Source organism: Heliangelus exortis, chromosome 1 (genome assembly GCF_036169615.1).
Source record: "Heliangelus exortis chromosome 1, bHelExo1.hap1, whole genome shotgun sequence".
Lineage (NCBI taxonomy): Eukaryota > Metazoa > Chordata > Aves > Apodiformes > Trochilidae > Heliangelus > Heliangelus exortis.
In genome coordinates, this window is record NC_092422.1 from 139,806,775 (window position 1) to 139,824,986 (window position 18,212).

Sequence of the window (18,212 nt, forward strand, 5' to 3'; positions counted from 1 at the left end):
GGCTTTGGAGTAATTAGAAATTCTGAAGAACTAATTAAGAAAAAGTTTTTCTTCAAGTCCTGCTCAATTTTGCGTAGTTTGGGAGTTGAAAGTAGAAAGAAATGTTGACAACTCCAGTTTTCCAAGTGCATTCACACATACCCAGTGCACAGCACACGTATAAAACCCTCTGTGTGTTCCTGGAGCTGATTTCCTGCAACGTGAAGCATGTGTTGGAGGGTGCTTGCGGGTGCGTCAGGTTCCAGATGTTTAAATGAACCCCCTTTCATAAAGCTTGGCGTGCCAACAGAACTAAGTGCAAACAGACTCGTCTGATATCCTGCCAAAGATAAGCTTGCCTAAGGAATATTCTGAAACAATCTCTTCAAAATATTTTCTCAGTAAGCAAACATTTTCCAAATGGTTCTTAGAAAGGATGCTGTAGCAGAGCAAACTGCCTAATTACACCAGTAGATGGCAATAAAAGCTCTCCTGTAAAATCCAACAACTACCCAAATGTTTGAGGTTTCAGAGCTCATTTTTCAAAAACTGGGTACACTTATTATTTGAGCAGATCTGCGTGTCATAGAATCATAAAGGTTGAAAAAGGCCTCTAAGATCATCAAGTCCAACCATTAACCCAACACCACCATGCTCACTAGAGCATATCCAGAAGTGCCACATCTACACCTTTTTTTAACACCTCCAGGGATGGTGACTCCACCACTTCCACGGGCAGCCTGTTCCAATGCTTCAGCACTCTTTCAGCAAAGAAATTTTTCTTAATATCCAATCTAAACCTCCCTTGGCACAACAGGGAGGTATCTTCACTCATCTTACTGCTAGTTAGTTGGGAAAACAGACCAGTGCCTGCCTCACTACAACCCCTTTTCAGGTAGTTGCAGAGAGGGATAAGGTGTCCTTCTCAGTCCCCTCTTCTGCTATATTCAATTTTTCTTAGGCTATACAACAGTCTCTTCAATTGAATTTATATAAATTACTGCAATCACTGATTAAATAAGAGACACTGTTGAGCTAGAGTTTGTGAAGGTGTAACTGTGAACCCTTCCTGAAATTTGCCTGAGTTCAGAGTTGAAAAAATGCCTTCAGGATCTTGCTGATTTAAAAAAACCACAAACCAGAATAAAACCAAAACTCTACGCTTTCTCTTTTTTTCCCAAAATATTTCAGGGGAAGAACTTTTTACTTCTGATGTCATCATGCCAGCTTGCAGCACTTTGACTGCTGAAACTCCTCTTAGTTACCCAACCTCCACCTCTGATTTGTCTGACATGTCTATTCTCTTTGAATATATTCCTGTGTGCAACAGTTTTCCTTTGCACCACTTCAGTTGCTTCCCTTCTCCAAACCCTTTCATACCCCACCCTCATGACTACACCCCCTTGCTGCTGATCCCCCTGATGATCATTTCCTCTGCTACATTCCCACAGCTCCCTTTGCCCTAAGATGATGAGTCTACACAATGTGCTGGGGAAACCTATTTCACCCAAGCATTTGATAGCACTCTACCCTTTTCAAAGCACCCTTGACCTGACCTCCAAAGTTACTACTTCTTTTTGTATAGTGTGATGGAGGGGTGGGCAAGCACAACAACTGAGGATACAAACATTCTAATAATATTGGAATTTCCGAGTATGGTTTTAAGATTGCTGTATGTCAGAAGCATGCATTTTAATATACCTTAGAGTTAACTCTAGCTTACTGGGTCTGTAAACCCTTGGGGGAATTAAGCAACATGTAAAAATAAAAATTTAAATCTTTAAACTTTGAATAGTCTTATTCCTTACTGCAATCTAACACAGCCTTTTGACTAATCACAGCTATGGAAACAGGTATATGTATGTGAACATGTACGTACAACACATGCACAAATGCTTATCTGCAGGTAGACCACACAGAAGCTGAACTAAAACACTTAATATTGCAAAGGCAAGCACACTGTAAGAAATGGCAGTAAAGACTGTTTGAACTATCACACTGGATCATCTCACGCAAAGACATTGCAACAGAGTCTTGATTTACAAAATCATAAATTAATTTCTTCCATATGAACCCTCTTGCTTTCTCCCATCCTGCTGGATGCCTGGCATAGCCTGGCCCTTCTGCTAGTAGGCTAATTTGGACAGAATATAAGAATGATATTTGTAAAACCAGGATACCCATCTCATTCCAAGGATTTGGCAGAAGCTGGCAAACATGTAATGAAGGAAGGAGGGAACATAAGAAGAGAAAGGATGTATTCTTTATGCACATCTGCAGCTAGGCTGGATGACACTTGGCCAATGGATTTCATGGACATTTGCTGGCAACTGAGGACTTGCAAGTCTCAGGTGTCATTACTGTAGGTCTCAAGAAGCACTTGCACCAGGCACCACAGAACCTCTGATTTTACCTTCCTAAAACTGCAGGCCTGTAGACTTCTCATCTGGTCTTACTCTTCCTTGCCAGGCAGAATAAGGCTCTCCATCTCACCCTCTTGCCCTCTCTCCCTCTTCCTGCCAGATGCCAGTTCCAGTTTACACCGGAGTTCCTACTCGAGGTTCTTTTATTCTTTGTATTGTATATAGCAACAGAGAAAAAAAAACCTCAGAGCTTTTAAGGTACAGCTCTGGAGAGCTTATATGCACAGAATGGATATGGTCCTATGAGAATCCAACTGGTAAACCTGTAACAAGTCTCTGTCAATCCCATGCAAACATTTTCCCAAAGATTTAAAACCTACTCAGAAATGAACAATTCTCCACAGAATCAGCAAAAGCATTTCCCTCATGAAAAACAACCTTCTGGTTCTATTTCGTTTGCTTCCCTACTCTGCACTCCCAAAGACTGAGATTAAGCATCAGAGCTTCTCCAAAACAATCTTGAAAATCTGGCCAGAGCATTCTGCTTTCTTTTAACCTTGTTCTTTGAAAGAACAAGCTCATTTTATTTTAAAAAAAGATTTGGTATGGAACTGATACTTGAATGGAAAACTTTGGCCTGAATGATTCAAATCCTGCAGAGTCCTATACAGCCAAATAAAAATATTTCTAGGTATCTCCTCCTAAAAAACTTAAGTTGGCATTACTAGCTGCAGCCAATATATAAATAGCCTGAGAGACTGAATCCATGTGTATACATGTGTGTTTCCACATATGAATGAAAAATGATAGAAAATCTAATGTGATACATACATATAAAACATTACACCTGAATGAATATGAAAAGATGATCCTCAATGAAAAAAAAAATAAAACAATTTATTAAAATAATTCCAATTTTTCAGAAAAATAAATATCAATAAAATTACTACTGCAGAAATTATGCTGACAGAAAGCCACTCTGTTGTCTTTAAAAAATCCCTACACTTCTGATACCTCACCTCTTAGACCATGGCAACGTTAGGACTTTAATGGAGAACTAATACTACCCAAAATGTACATTTTCAGTGAATAGTGTCCGAGAGACACAGAAACACAAGTCCAGTTTCTGCAAGGCTTGATAGGTAGATCACTGAGATTCAGTGGAATGAATGAATAGTGTTGTTTCAGACTGAAGAGGTTTCCTAAATTTTATTATGAATTTCTGTGTGCTACCTGCTGCATTTTTTCTTTTCTTTATTTCAAGCTATATAGTGTAACAGACTGGCTGACTCTGCTCATTTCAGGACAGGTAGTCAGAACACTATATGTAGATCAGTCATCTACTACTCATAAATTCACCACAAGCAAGGAATTATTACAATCACTTTTTAAGAGACTATTGGTGCTGATACTGCTACCTGTTCAGGTGCTGAAACTGAGCCTCTTTTTATCAAAGCCTCAAGTGCCTTTACCTACTACTGCACAAAACTAGCATGGCAAAGAGTTCTTGTTTTAAATATAAATTCTTAAATAATGTGTGATCTCTATATTTTTGTGAAAGGGAAAATGCTTACCACCCAAATTAACATCTTTAAACTACCACATTCGTAAAGCCATTGCATTACTAGACAAATGCAAAAGCTGCTGAAATCTAAGGGGAGAATGTTTTCCAATTGGTAAGTCAACACAGTGCTTTAATTCTATTGTTACATACTCAATTAAAAAAAATATATATTTCAAGTGCCATTCATAGAAAAATGAAGTAATTTCTGCAGAGATAGCAAATTCTGTGCACCATGGTCAAGACTTAGTCACTGAAAGCAGCTAATAGTTTCAGTACTGTTCAGGTCACAGAAATATGTTTGCCAATAAATTGTTTTCCTAGATGCAGGGACATGCCAGGAATGTCAACCATCTGTTTTTCTCAAGAAAGCAAATACTGCACACAGATCTCAGTGAATATTTTCAGCAGAAAGCCGAGGAGAAGAAATACACTTATTCAGTATTCTTCCTGTAGTTCTTACAAGCAGCATTTGAATTTGAACATGATATGAAGAATCATAGAATTGGCTGGGTTGGAAGGGACCTCAGAGATCATCAAGTCCAACCCTTGATCCACTACCGCTGCAGTTACCAGACCATGGCACTGAGTGCCACATCCAGTCTCTTTTTAAATATCTCCAGGGATGGAGAATCCACTACTTCCCTGGGCAGCCCATTCCAGTGTTTGATCACCCTCTCAGTAAAGAAATTCTTTCTAATGTCCAACCTAAACCTCCCCTGGCACAACTTGAGACCGTGCCCTCTTGTCTTGCTGAGAGTTGCCTGGGAAAAGAGACCAACCCCCCCCTGGCTACACCCTCCTTTCAGGGAGTTGTAGAGAGTGATGAGGTCTCCCCTGAGCCTCCTCTTCTCCAGGCTGAACAGCCCCAGCTCCCTCAGCCTCTCCTCATAGGATCTGTGCTCGAGTCCCTTACCCAGCCTGGTTGCCCTCCTTTGGACCTGCTCCAGGACCTCAATCTCCTTCCTGAACCGAGGGGCCCAGAACTGGACACAGGACTCGAGGTGTGGCCTCACCAGCGCTGAGTACAGGGGCAGAATCACTTCCTTGGACCTGCTGGCCACGCTGTTCCTGATACAGGCCAGGATGCCATTGGCCTTCTTGGCTACCTGGGCACACTGTTGGCTCATGTTCAGCTTCCTGTCAATCCAGGCTCCCAGGTCCCTTTCTGTCTGGCTGCTCTCCAACCACTCTGTCCCCAACCTGGAGCTCCCCATGGGGTTGTTGTGGCCAAAGTGCAGGACCCGGCACTTGGCCTTGTTGAACCTCATCCCGTTGGAATCAGCCCAACTCTCCAACCTCTCCAGGTCCCTTTGCCAGAGCTCTCCTGCCTTCCAGCTGATCCACACTCCCCCCCAGCTTAGTGTCATCTGCAAATTTGCTGATGGTGGACTCAATCCCCTCATCTAAATCATCAATAAGGATATTAAACAGAACTGGGCCCAACACTGATCCCTGGGGGACACCACTGGTGAGCGGCCGCCAACTGGATGCAGCCCCGTTCAGCACCACTCTCTGGGCCCGGCCCTCCAGCCAGTTCCTAACCCAGCACAGAGTGCCCCTGTCCAAGCTGTGGGCTGACAGCTTTTTCAGGAGAATGCTGTGGGAGACGGTGTCAAAGGCCTTGCTGAAGTCCAGGTAGACCACATCCACAGCCTTCCCCTCATCCACCAGGCAGGTCACCTGATCATAAAAGGAGATCAGGTTGGTCAGACAGGACCTGCCCTTCATAAACCCGTGCTGGCTGGGTCTAATCCCTTGCCCATCCTGTAGGTGCTGTGTGATTGCCCCCAGGATGATCTGCTCCGTAACCCTGCCAGGCACTGAGGTCAGGCTGACAGGCCTGTAGTTTTCCAGGTCCTCCTTCCGGCCCTTTTTGTGGATTGGCGTGACATTCGCCAACTTCCAATCATCTGGGATGTCCCCGGTGAGCCAGGACTGTTGGTAGATGATAGAGGCTTGGTGAGTTCTTATGCCAGCTCCTCATCACCCTTGGGTGGATCCCATCTGGTGCCATAGATTTGTGGGGATCCAAGCAGGTCAGTAGGTCACTGACTGTTTCCTTCTGGATTACAGGGGGGCTGTTCAGATTCCTGTTTCTTTCTACAAGCTCTCTTCTTTATCCTAATTTCTCTCAAAATCTCCCTGTTCAGCCAGACCGGTCGTCTTCCCCGCCTGGTCGCCTTTTGGCACACCGGGACAGCCTGCTCCTGTGCTTTCAAAACTTGCTTCTTGAAATACGTCCATCCCTCCTGGACCCCCTTTTTTCAAGGGCTGTTTCCCAGGGTACACTGAATCAGCCTTCTGAATTGGCCAAAATCTGCCCTCCAGAAGTCCAATGCAGAGGTTTTATTGACGGCCCTCCTTGCATCCCTGAGTATTGAAAACTCTATTATTTCGTGACCACTGGGTCCCAGATGTCCACCGACCACCACATCTCTAACCAGCCCCTCTCTGTTTCTGAACAGGAGGTCTATTGGGGCTCCATCCCTGGTAGGCTCATTTACCAACTGGAGCAGGAAATTATCCTCTATACACTCTATGAATTTCCTAGACTGCCTCCTCTCTGCTGTGTGGAGTTCCAGGCAGACGTCCGGCAGGTTAAAGTCACCCATGAGAACAAGGGCTGACGATTTTGAAACATCTGCCAGTTGCTTGTAGAATAATTCATCACCCTCATCATCCTGATTGGGTGGTCTGTAACAGACTCCCACCAGGATATCAGCCTTGTTGGCCTTCCCCCTGATTCTGATCCACAGGCATTCAACCTTATCCTTCCTGACTTTAATTTCTACAGAGTCAAGAGACTCTCTAACATATAGAGCTACCCCTCCACCTCTCCTACCCTGCCTGTCCCTTCTGAAGAGCCTGTAGCCACCCATGGCAGCACTCCAGTCATGGGAGTCATCCCACCACGTTTCTGTGATAGCAACTACATCAGAGCTTTCCTGCTGCACAATGGCTTCCAGCTCCTCCTGTTTGTTGCCCATGCTGCGTGCATTGGTGTACATGCACTTCAGCTGGGCTGCTGATTTGGCTCTTAACTTGGGCTGGCCACCCTTGGGCTCCTTTCTGGAGTTTCGACCCCATGCCCCTTCAAATCTAGTTTAAAGCCCTCCTTATCAGCCCCACTAACTTACAGGCTAGAGTCCTTTTGCCCTTGCTAGACAGATGAAGCCCATCTGGTTTGAAGAGACTAGGTTTGATAAAATTTCACTCATGCTCAAAAAACCCAAAGTTCCACCGGTGGCACCAATGCCTTAGCTACCTATTGATATGATAGGTTTTCCTACTCCTCATTCATCTCTGCTACTGCAGGAATTGAGGCGAACACCACCTGTGCTCCTGACCCATGAACTAAACCACCCAGTGCCTTGAAGTCCTTTTAATTGTCTTAGTACTTCTTCCATTAATGTCATCACTGCCAGCCTGGACTACCAGCAGTGGATAATAATCAGATGGCTGAATTAGCTGGGGTAGTCTCCTACTAATATCCCTCACCCGGGCCCCAGGAAGGCAGCAGACCTCCCTGTGGGATGGCTCTGGTCAACAAATGGGGCCCTCAGTTCCCCTCAGAAGGGAGTCACCAGCTACAACCACCCTTTTTTTTTTCTTTGTAGCTGTAGCTATAACCCGCCTGCTAGACAGGGGGCGAACAGGAGACCTTCCAGACAGATCTTCCTCTTGTCTGTCCTCTGCCTGATAGTCTGAGTCCAGGGCCTCATGTCTGTTCTCTAAGGGCACCTGGGGAGATGGTGGGGTTTGGGAGGGGATTCTTTTGCCTCTCCCATGAGGGACCTGTTTCCATTCCCTCCCATCCACCTGGTTTGCTCCAACTGCCTGAGGGCAGGAGAGGCAGGGCTTCACCCGTCTCCTTCTGGACTTCTTTTGGGCTAGAAAGGGTGTGACTCCAACAGTCAATTTCACTTTCACTGTCCCTAATACTTCTTAGTCTCTCTGCCTCCTCCTTGAGCTCTGCCACCAGGCATAGCAAGCCATTCACCTGCTCGCATCGCACACAGACCCCACTCACACTGTCCTCTGGTGCTAACACGAGGCTCCGACACTCTACACAGCCAGAGGCCTGAATAGCTACGTCCCTCTTGCTGTCCCTCTTCAGAGGTTCCATCTGTGTGGACACACCCTGCATCTTAACAGCACCAGGTTTTCCTTTTTTGGAGACCATTGCTCCTTCAAGAGAGCTGGGAGGTGACTTTGCCCCTCCTGCGTGAACTGCCTCGCTAACTGCTGTGTCCCATTCCTGTTTGCCGCACTCTGGGTTGCTGGCACTCCTCACAGCCCTTTATATCCCCCTGGGCAGTGCTGGGTGCTGCCCCCTTATCAGCTGATTGGCCTCACCTGAGACCACCAGCAGAAGGTGGGGCAGCTCTTCCCAGCCCTTTATATCCCTCTCAGCAGTTCTGGGTGCCGCCCTCTTATCAGCTGATTGGCCTCACCTGAGGCCACCAGCAGGTGTCTTAATAATGTATTAAGAATTTTCTATTGATTTTATACCTTGTTCCTTGTAGAGTTAGATTCACTCAGAAGAGGTTGTTAAAATGCACTTCTAAAGAAAAAAAGGAGCTAAGCATGCTTTAAGAATAACACTTCAGTGTTGGTAGATCATCTATGAATAGGACAGGAATCTGTGTAAAGAACTTGTGCTGACTTCTGACCTTACTAACACACTATATACATAGAATGCTACAAAAATGACAGGATAAAGAAACTTTTTCTGTAAAGTTTTCAAGTCTACTAGTTTAAACACAACAAGGCAATGAGAATCAGTGTTCTCAGAATTAATGCGGGTTGAAGATGTTAGTCAGTTTCACTTAGGATGGATTAAAGCTAATAAACATTGCCAACTGCTTTCCACAAGGCAAAATTCACACCGCCAAGGTAAGATTCACAACCCTTTTCTGTATTCCCAGGGCACCACAGCACAGAGGCTATGTGAATTCCCTGCATTACTCACATGATTCACCCACTAAAGATAATTATGTGCAGCTATTAGTGTGCTTGCTAGGGTCATCTTAATTTTAAATAATTTTTCACCATGCTTCTACTATCCCATCAAAGATGTAACCTACTTCTTAACTCCCACAAGGATTTTCATCCATATTGTTTGCAGTTCCAGGGGATTCTTAGAACACGTACCTATCTACTAATAAACAAGAGTTTAAAAGCACTGAGGCATGCTCACCTTTCTCAGTCTCATTTTCCTATTCAGCTCATTCTTCTAGTACCATTCCCACCCCTTATGCACCTAAGTATATTCTCTGTATTTTTGTTTACATTGCTCCCATTCAACGTGAACCCCTTGGGGATCATAGCCAGGGACAGACTAGAGCATGTATACAAACTATACATGCAATTCAGCAACAATAATGAATATTCTGAGTTAAGAAAAAAAATTTGTTGGTGGAAAAAGCATATTAGAAGATCATGTGGAAGCAGAGTTCCATTTCCATAGCTTCCCTCAAAATATGGCAAAAAAAGGCCCATTTGTATTTCTCAAGGTCTTTTTGTGTCATTTGCACCATTTCCCTATGAAATGGGATATAGTGCAACCAACTTGTGCCATAAACACAAATTCTTTCCTGGCCAACTTAAAAAAAATACTAAGCAGCTCTGAGAAAGGTGCAGAGGGATCACCTTCACTGCTGCTGGTTTAGGAAAGGTTTTTAAGCACCAAAACAAAAAATGGTCTCCAACTCAGTTTAAATAACTTCACTTGGTAACTATGTATGTATGCAAAAAGAAGTGGTTGTGCAATGGTAGTTCACTGCATTGCCTCCCAGGTGGGATGCCAGCACTCTCCCAGTATAGCTGTGCTACAGCCTGAACTCTCTCTGACAAGCCACATCTCAAAAGAAGCAGGGTTTTGAGATCTGAGGGACAAAAAAGAGGCTGTATGTACAAAATGTTGCCCATTCTCTCATTTTGGACTAAGTACCTCTCCATACAGATTATATCTCATATTTGTCACCACAACAGCACTTCAGCCAGCTATCACCATGACTGGGAATAGGTAAAGCAGTTGTGCAAACATCTCCTTGAGGAGAAGAAGCATGCTTACAATTGCATGGATTTCTACTGTTGAGTCAGGGAAAAGTGGCACATGGTATGGACAGTGATAGCATGGAAAACCAGAACAAACTAGCGTGTAGCTTTTGGTGTACCTTACCTCTTCTGAAAAGTCAAAACTGTGGTTTGCTGCTCACCACCATACAAATAGTAAGTAGAGCAGGAATCCCACAAAAAATACCACCCCAGGAATTTTGCTCCTCAAGTAGGATTAAAAACAAAGAAACCCCTGAATTTACAAAACTTTATAAAGCAAAAAATTCTCAAGGAACCTGTTCTGAAATATTTTCTTAAGACAGATTCTTCTCACAGATTTTCATCATCCCTCTTCTTTTCCTTTGTGCATTTAATCCTGCCACACTAATATCACCATGACAGCTCAGTAAATTTCACAGAATACAAGAGGGATCATGTTGCTGAAAGCCCATAACTCTGAATATATCTATGCCTGCAGGCTGCTGAGATAACTGCTGTAACAGGCAGAATTTTGTGTCTGAATCACACATTTTTAGCTTTCCTTCTCAGACAGAAATGCCTCAGGGTCTTGATCATGGTTTGGTAAGGTTTCTTTGCACACTGGTTGGATGAGAGTGTCAGGAATAAGTTAGAAAAGGATCACCAACTTTATAGGATAGACAGGCCACTCCTGTGTCTCAGTTCCAACAGTCTTTTGTCCGTAAGTTGTCAAACAATTCCTTCTAAAAGGCCAAATATACAAACACCGACATCAACTGCAACCTCTAAGAGAGGCTGCACAACACATAAAAAATTATAAATTAAGAAAATTCTTTTCTCAACTTGTGAAGCAAAAGAATACATTCATAACATGGTTCTCACTGCCTGGACAGAGCACATACACAACATATGCAAGAAACCCTCATCACAAATGATGAGAAAAGTGCTAACAGACTTTTAAGGTAGAGCATAGTTCAGCAATTTTCATTTATTTTGTGCTGGCATTTTGTTTGGCTCAATGACTCAAGCAATTTACATATTTAAAAAGGGTTTAATGCACACAGAAAGTGCAAGTGTATATATTGCAGAAGTAATCTGCTTGCTGACGTGAAGCTACAAGTGAGTAGCAACATTAAAACCTTGAGCAACAATTATTTGACACTGGCCTATTTCCTTGTTCCCCAAATGGCTAAATTCTACAGTAAATTCTTTATCATATTTTGTTAGGAAAGACAGAATTTATTTCCCTGATATTAAACTAGTCTCAGTGGTCCGTAATGCTCAAAAGGGTATAAAGTTTAACTGTACTCTGAATTGGATTCTTTCTCTTTTTGTCACTCTACAATCCACGGGTCACCTATATTTTGAATAGCATATGCAGTTCTAGTCTCCCCCTCACAAAAAGGATGGAAGGGAATTAGGAATGTTCTAGGCTTTTCAAAGGGTAGCAGTTGGTTTAAAGGCCACTACTAAAGAAAGCTCCTTAGCTACAAATAACCAGAGGCTGAAGATTTACTCAAGGCAAAGCATGACATGTACTTCCCCTGTTCTTCTCCCCTTCTATAATTTTTTGCTTTTTGCACCTGGGCTAACTGGTCTTCTGCTCCGACTCAAGACAGCTACTCAAATGTTTGCAAAAAAGCATATGGAGATTTTTTTTACATTTAATTATATCTACCAGTATAAGCAGTGTATCTAAGTGTGGTACTTTATTTCTACAATTTGTGAATAGTTAATCCTCATTACAGCAGAAGAGTTTTCACAAATGAGATCTTGCAGAGGAATTGCCATCAGAGAAATGCACTGTTCAGAAGTAATTAAGATGTTGAATACTGTGTTCTTTGTTAGAATTCAACTATTGACTTTGTATGCAGCAGAACCTGTATGACAATTCCAAAAAGACAATGTTTTGTATAATTAGTTAAGGCTGCTATTAGAAATAAATGATATTTGTTATGCAAACAGCAGGCACAGACATTAATCTCTTGCAGAAACTTGTGTCAGCTTTTGAGTAGTTTTTATAAGACTGCTGTCAGCTGCCACGAGTCTCTTTGGACTGGAATTATTCTGCAATGCAAAGCTGTTGCTTCTACATCATACAGATCAACAAAAGCATTACAGCATGTCAAAACATCACAAGAATTCTTTATATCAGAAGCAGAAGACTCATATTTAGCCTCCAGCAGGGCTGGCCTCTTTGATCGTGGCAATTTCCAAGAGGTAGTCTGAATACACAGTTAAAAGCAAAACTCTCAGTTCAGAGGTGTAAAGTTACACCTGACACAAGAGACTCAGGTATCATGTCCCTGTTTGGACGGGAGGGAATAAAAATCCACACCAGCCTCCCTCAGACATCTTGCTGAATACATGACTCATTGCCTGTAAGCATGAGCAGCACACAGGGGTCTGGCTGCCTGTCAGAAGCAGCACAGATTGGAGCAGACATGCAAGGGCTGGTAACAGTCCCCAGGTGGTTAGACATTACCTGAGGTTTGCTGGCACATGATGCAAATCTGACCCTACCTGTGCTGCTACTCGAGGAGAAGGTGGGGTTCTCTATGCTTTGTGGGGACTGAGCCACCCCAGCTCTCCCATAGGTGAAGACACAGGAGGGGCACTGAGCTGGAGATTTGTGTTCAGCCTTTAAGAACCATCATAGCATAGAGAGGACCCCATAAAGGAGCAACTCCTGCATGGAGCTGTTGGCTTTTTTCCCTCTAGGATTTTTGGATGTGGCCTTGGAAAATCTAGGAGCTGAGTAAGCAACTCAGTCCAAGTTAGCACTGCAAAGGCAATGAATTCAGCACATCCAACATTTACAGGAGAATACCCAAGACCTTCTAAATAAACCATCAAAGAACTTGTTCATAGATGTGAGAAAAGTTCTAGCAAAGGATTTGGCTTTTTTCCTCCAAATGCTTGTGCAAAGCAGGAAAAGTGAAATCCCTAGCAAGCCATGTTGCATTTTAATTTTTGGATGCTCAGAGAAAGAAATAATATTGCTAACTCTCTTTGCATTACAGCTAATATATAGGATGCTTTCTTCTCTGGCAGAGAGGAAACGGGTTGACAGTGTTTTCACACAAAAATGTCAGTAGTCCAGTACAGAGCAGAATTATAGTTTGGGCATTAAAGACATTTATCCATTTATTTACAAAGAAGAAAAATAACCCACGGCAAAAATTCAATTGTCCACAAAAGGAACAGCTTCTTTGCAAGAAGAAAGGCTCATGCTGGGACACACTGAGGTGGATATAGGCAATGGCAAGAGAGAGAATGTTGTAATTTGGAAATGATATTTTACTTCCAAAGGCAAAGACATCTTTATCTAGTGCAATAACTCAGATCACATCAAGGTGAACTTCCAGTAGGATGCTGCAGCTTACAGAACAAGTGATGAATACTTTATGTGCCCTTTAAATATCTTAGGTCCATCTCTTGGAAAGAATTATCCTTGCACAGACCAATGAATCTTGCATAGGAATTCCCTGCTCTGACCTGCTTCCTTAGCTCTCAGTTTAAAAAGAGTTCAAATAACTTTGATGCAAGCATGTTTTCTCACCTAATCTCCAGAATGAAAATGGTAACCTAGTATTTTTCAGGTATTATTTATCCTGCTTTTAGGCAGAGGGATGGATCAGCTAATGATAGATTCTTCAAGGTCCACTTTTTTTAAACACTTTATCTTCAAACCCATTTTTGCTAGTGTTAATTCCCACTAAAGTTTTTTTTCCTACGTATTTATGCTTATAGTCCCTGAAGTAGCATACTTCTGAGGCTATCCAGAAGAAAAACAGCCTTTAGTATTGTTTGAGTTCAGACTCATATCCTTTGCAGAAGATATTGTTATGAGCCAATTTAAGAGGGGTCCTTACACGATCCTGTCTGCAAGACACTGATCCTATGACGAAACCAGAAGCCAGATGGAGAGAACACAAACAGGTAGAGTGGCATCATACACCCAACAGAACAGGCCTTTGCTGAATACAGCCTACTATGTCCATGTCATTACCTTTGAAAAAACATTATTGTTGCTATTCTTTATATTATCTTTGAGTGGCCTTGAGGCTGTGGACAAGCAGTAAATCCAGACACAACCCATCTTCAGGGCTGCTAAGGCACACAGATACAGATGCAGTCTTGGGTCCATCTATGGTTTGTCCCCACAGGATCTAAATGTTTTTAACACAGCTATACCAGCTGAAGTAGGAAATATGCTATTACTGACAGTCACTACTGAGGGACTGTGACACAAATATTCCAGAGGGATGTCCACGGAGCAGGGAAGGGGCTAAAGCAGGTTAGCTGTGCTAGCATCATATGCTGGCCAGTATGACTAAATTGTTGCCTAGTGCAACCCACTGGCACTCCTTACCTCACTTAGGTGTACCCAGGCAGCCAGACCCTAGGGACATATCCAAAAAGCATGTAGGGTTTTTCTACCTACAGCTAATAGTACTGGTTTGCTTCATCAGAAGATAGACCTTGAGGGTATACAGCTTATAAGTTACTTTTAATGGTGGTCATAGGAACACAGAAATCGTATCTGCTCTGTAAAAATATTATACATATTCAAAAATTAAAACTCAAATAATTATGTTGCCTGAGTACATATAAAAATATTTCAGGAAAAAGCAGGAGTTTAAAACTGGAATAAAATGATTAAGTAAATGAAAGAAAGAAAAGATGGTACTAGAATGACACACGGGGCTACAGAATCCAGGAAGTTTTGTAGTGTCTTTAAAGTACCTCTCTGAAGAAAAGAATAGAAATTTGTGGAAAAGACTCTAAACAGAGAACAAAAACTCCTGCAAAACTTGTGTAATCTGTATTACCATATGTTTACAGATGTTCTCTTTCAATGTTTCAAGGAACCAGCCTGTAGTGTCCAGCAGCAGGAAGCAAATAGGCTTTCTCTTCTCACAGGCTCCCAACTTTGTTCCAGGCTTTTAAATCACAGGTGACATAATCTGCTGTCACCAGGTACTGTTAATTCTAACAGATTATTATGCTGCCTATTGATCTGCTATGTTAAAACAGCTAAGTAAACATTCTGAAAAAGAGCGGTGATACCTCTGGAGATCCACCCTGGCAGTAAAATACCCATTTCATCTGAACAAGAAAAGGATTTTTCAGTTTTTTATCTTCCAACCAACACACATTTTCAAGTGCAAAACATATTGTAGGCTTACTACATGGCTGAAAAGAATTGGCTTCTATTTCCAGGATGGATACACCATGCATATGTTAATGAAATACTTTGATATTTATACATTCCATTTCTATATTTACATTAAAAGAGATCTTTTTTAAAGATTAATGGAAGTGAGGAGAACTAGCATTATAAATTAATCTTTATGATTCCTACCAATGAAATATTGATTCCAAGAGAAAAAACAAGATCTTTAACCTAAATATCCTTCCATTTACAGTTGCAGTGCAACTCCCCTTTCAAATCATAGTCAAGCACTGTAAAAAATGGAATGGAAATAATTGTGGACAGGATGAGGAAGAGGGATCCTGAGTAATTTTTGTATTGAGTTTATTGACAGACCAGAGTCTCTGACCACATGATTTTACTCCTTTGAATATTTCTTTGCATTTACTGTATTAAAAAGTATAAAAAATACAAACTATTTTAAAGGGCAGGACCATACCAAATTTCCCTAATAATCTGTATGCCACTGTGACTGTCTAGGGGTCTTCAGAGCTTTTTAAATATGCTCTGTTCTGATCTGGAATTCCAGCTCACTGTTTGAGGACATGAAGCAAGCCCAAAGACAGCTTGCTATTAAGAAAACCAGAGTACTTCTTTTTGGAAAAAGGTGGAAACTGGTTTTCAAAGTATATTCTGCCAGCTGTTTAAAGTGCTGGGTAATAAAAATTTAAGACTTTTTTTATTGCTTTACTTCATTTAGTATTAATGTGTGAGCCATCCACTGGCACGAGGACTGGACTGGATGTCCTTACAGGTTCTTTCTAGTTTGCTTACAGACTCTCTAGGAGAACTGAAATGAGACTTGCATGCAGACAAGTTCAAGGCTTTTGAGTCATGAATGATTAAAATTAAAAATACTGCGGAAGCAGTGGAGATAAAAAAAACTGAGACACTTTATGAAATGAAAGCAAAACTATGAAGGATGTTTCTGGCCTTACACTCAACTCAGCCCAACTGCTTCCTTACAAAAAACTTGTGACAGTAGAGAGATCCCAAAAATGTATGTGATGAAACAGTGTACCAAGGGTAATGATCCTTTCTTGCCTCTTGTGTATGACCCTTCTCAAATTAGATGAAACTACTATGGGGAAGTTCTTAAATCAAAATCTGTGTTACGTATTACCACAGCGCATGTGAAACAAGGTGCCAGGAGGTGAAGTTCAAAGGGTACCACTTGTTGCTGACCTCAATTCTGACTCTCTGCAGTGGCAAGACAAGTGGAAGTTACTATTGATTTGTTCTGACTGCTTTGGAAGTGCAACTGCTTTCTGCTTCTCTCATCTTTCAGATCATTAATTATCTTGAAAGAGAGCATGGTGTACAGACAAGACTTGTTACGGAGAAAACTGTATGACTGAACATGAGGTGACAGTACAAGGACATGACTACAGTACCAGAGGATTAGCACAGACAGATTATTTTGCCCTTAATAATGCCTCTGAAGGTATAGTCAGTAATAAGCATCTCTGACACACAGACTGGTTCTCTTCAGCTGTAAAAAAGGAAAAGCAGGATTTGTAACCCTTTGGTCACTTGTCCACTCTTTTTACTGAACATATCCTTTGTGAAAATCCTGGACCATATATTTTTTTTAACTTAGCCTTTTAATTTAGACTAGTCCTAGTAGTCTTAAGAAAAAGACTACTAAATTTCTCACCATTCTAAGCCCATCTTCCAACACCCTGGCCAACACACTCACCCATGCAGTCTGATACAGATCTACTAGTTGAAGTTTCAGTCCTGCAAGAAGCTCTAACAACAGTGTCACAAGAGCCCTGGCAGAACACAAAGTGTCAAGGATAAGCTCTAGCAAAGTCTAGTTTCAGCATGAGGTATAACAGATGGTGCACTTTAGCAATCAAATTAATTTAGCAGAAGCTCTTCAGAGAAAAATTCAGCCCTTTGCAGAAAACAAGGTCAGTGTTTCAACACTCAGTATGTTTCCTCTTACTCAGTCATAGCCAAAGCCTTGAAATGAAGTGATTAAGGTAGGTTCCTTTCAGCCTCAGTGCCTGCATTGCAGAAGGATGTATCTATCTAATGCACTATCATATACCTAGGAAAACAAATAAAACACTAGGGGATTCTTGACTTCAACTATCACTTGACTTGTCTCCTCGTTTGGTTTGTTTTTGTTGTGTTGATTTTGGTTTTCTGTTTTTGTTTGTTTGTTTAAATCAGAAAGCTCTGAAACTGTATTTCCATATGCTATGTAAGGGTGCTAGGTGTTCCCTAGACTCTCACATTCATTTATATTAAAAATACTTAAGCTCCTCTCAACTCAGCACAGCTTCCCCTCTTACCTTCTGTCGCTGCTGAATGTTGCTCATTGTGTCTGGCTGAAACTCCAGTTTGTCTGTCCGACAAAGCTTCCAGTATAATATAATAACAATCAGGAGCACCACAGCAACTGGGACTGCCACACCAACAATAATCCATAGGTTGCCATTCTGTGAATCTGAGGCAGGCTCCTTCATCTTCTCCACGGCTGTGAAGTTAAAAGAAAGACAGCTATTTTATGTGGTTATATATTTTAAAATGAGGACACTTCAAGGTTATGTATTTTTATGTTCCTGTAAATGGTAGTTAAGGAATTTATCAGAAACCAACTGCACAACACAGGAAATGTCATACCATTTATAAGATAACATATGTCATGATCAGGAAGCATGGGGCAGGTGATCAATTGTCCTGGCCTACCTTATAAAAACCTATGCTTAAATTAATAATGAAAATACACTTCTGCCACACTGCTCTGTAAGCCAAAACTGAGCTGACATAGTGAAATAGATCCCAAAAATTGACTTACCACTAACAAAGGCAAGAAGGACTTTCCAGCCTTATTGCTTGTATCCTTTTAAGCAGTATTATCAGCTGCATCTTCTTTTGAGTTATGCATTATGTAGTTTTTTTCCCTTTCCCATCAGTAAGTACAGTTAATTTGAAATCAGTACGACCCTCCTCCCCAAAGCGTACAGTTCCACATTTTTTATTTTTTGTTTTTCCCTGTTTTGTTGTTGGTGTATGAGATCCTTTGGCCCCAAACAGA

The 18,212-nt window shown here is 41.8% G+C and overlaps 1 protein-coding gene across 3 annotated transcripts in view; it reads right to left on the reverse strand.

Annotated features, from left to right (window-relative positions):
* Positions 1–18,212, reverse strand: part of KIAA1549 (KIAA1549 ortholog) — a 152,468-nt gene that overhangs the window by 28,381 nt on the left and 105,875 nt on the right. For all 3 annotated transcript variants that reach the window (XM_071727743.1, XM_071727735.1, XM_071727752.1), the window contains exon 10: positions 17,467–17,651. In XM_071727743.1, coding sequence (XP_071583844.1) covers positions 17,467–17,651 — 185 coding nt within the window. The remainder of the gene's footprint in view (positions 1–17,466; positions 17,652–18,212) is intronic.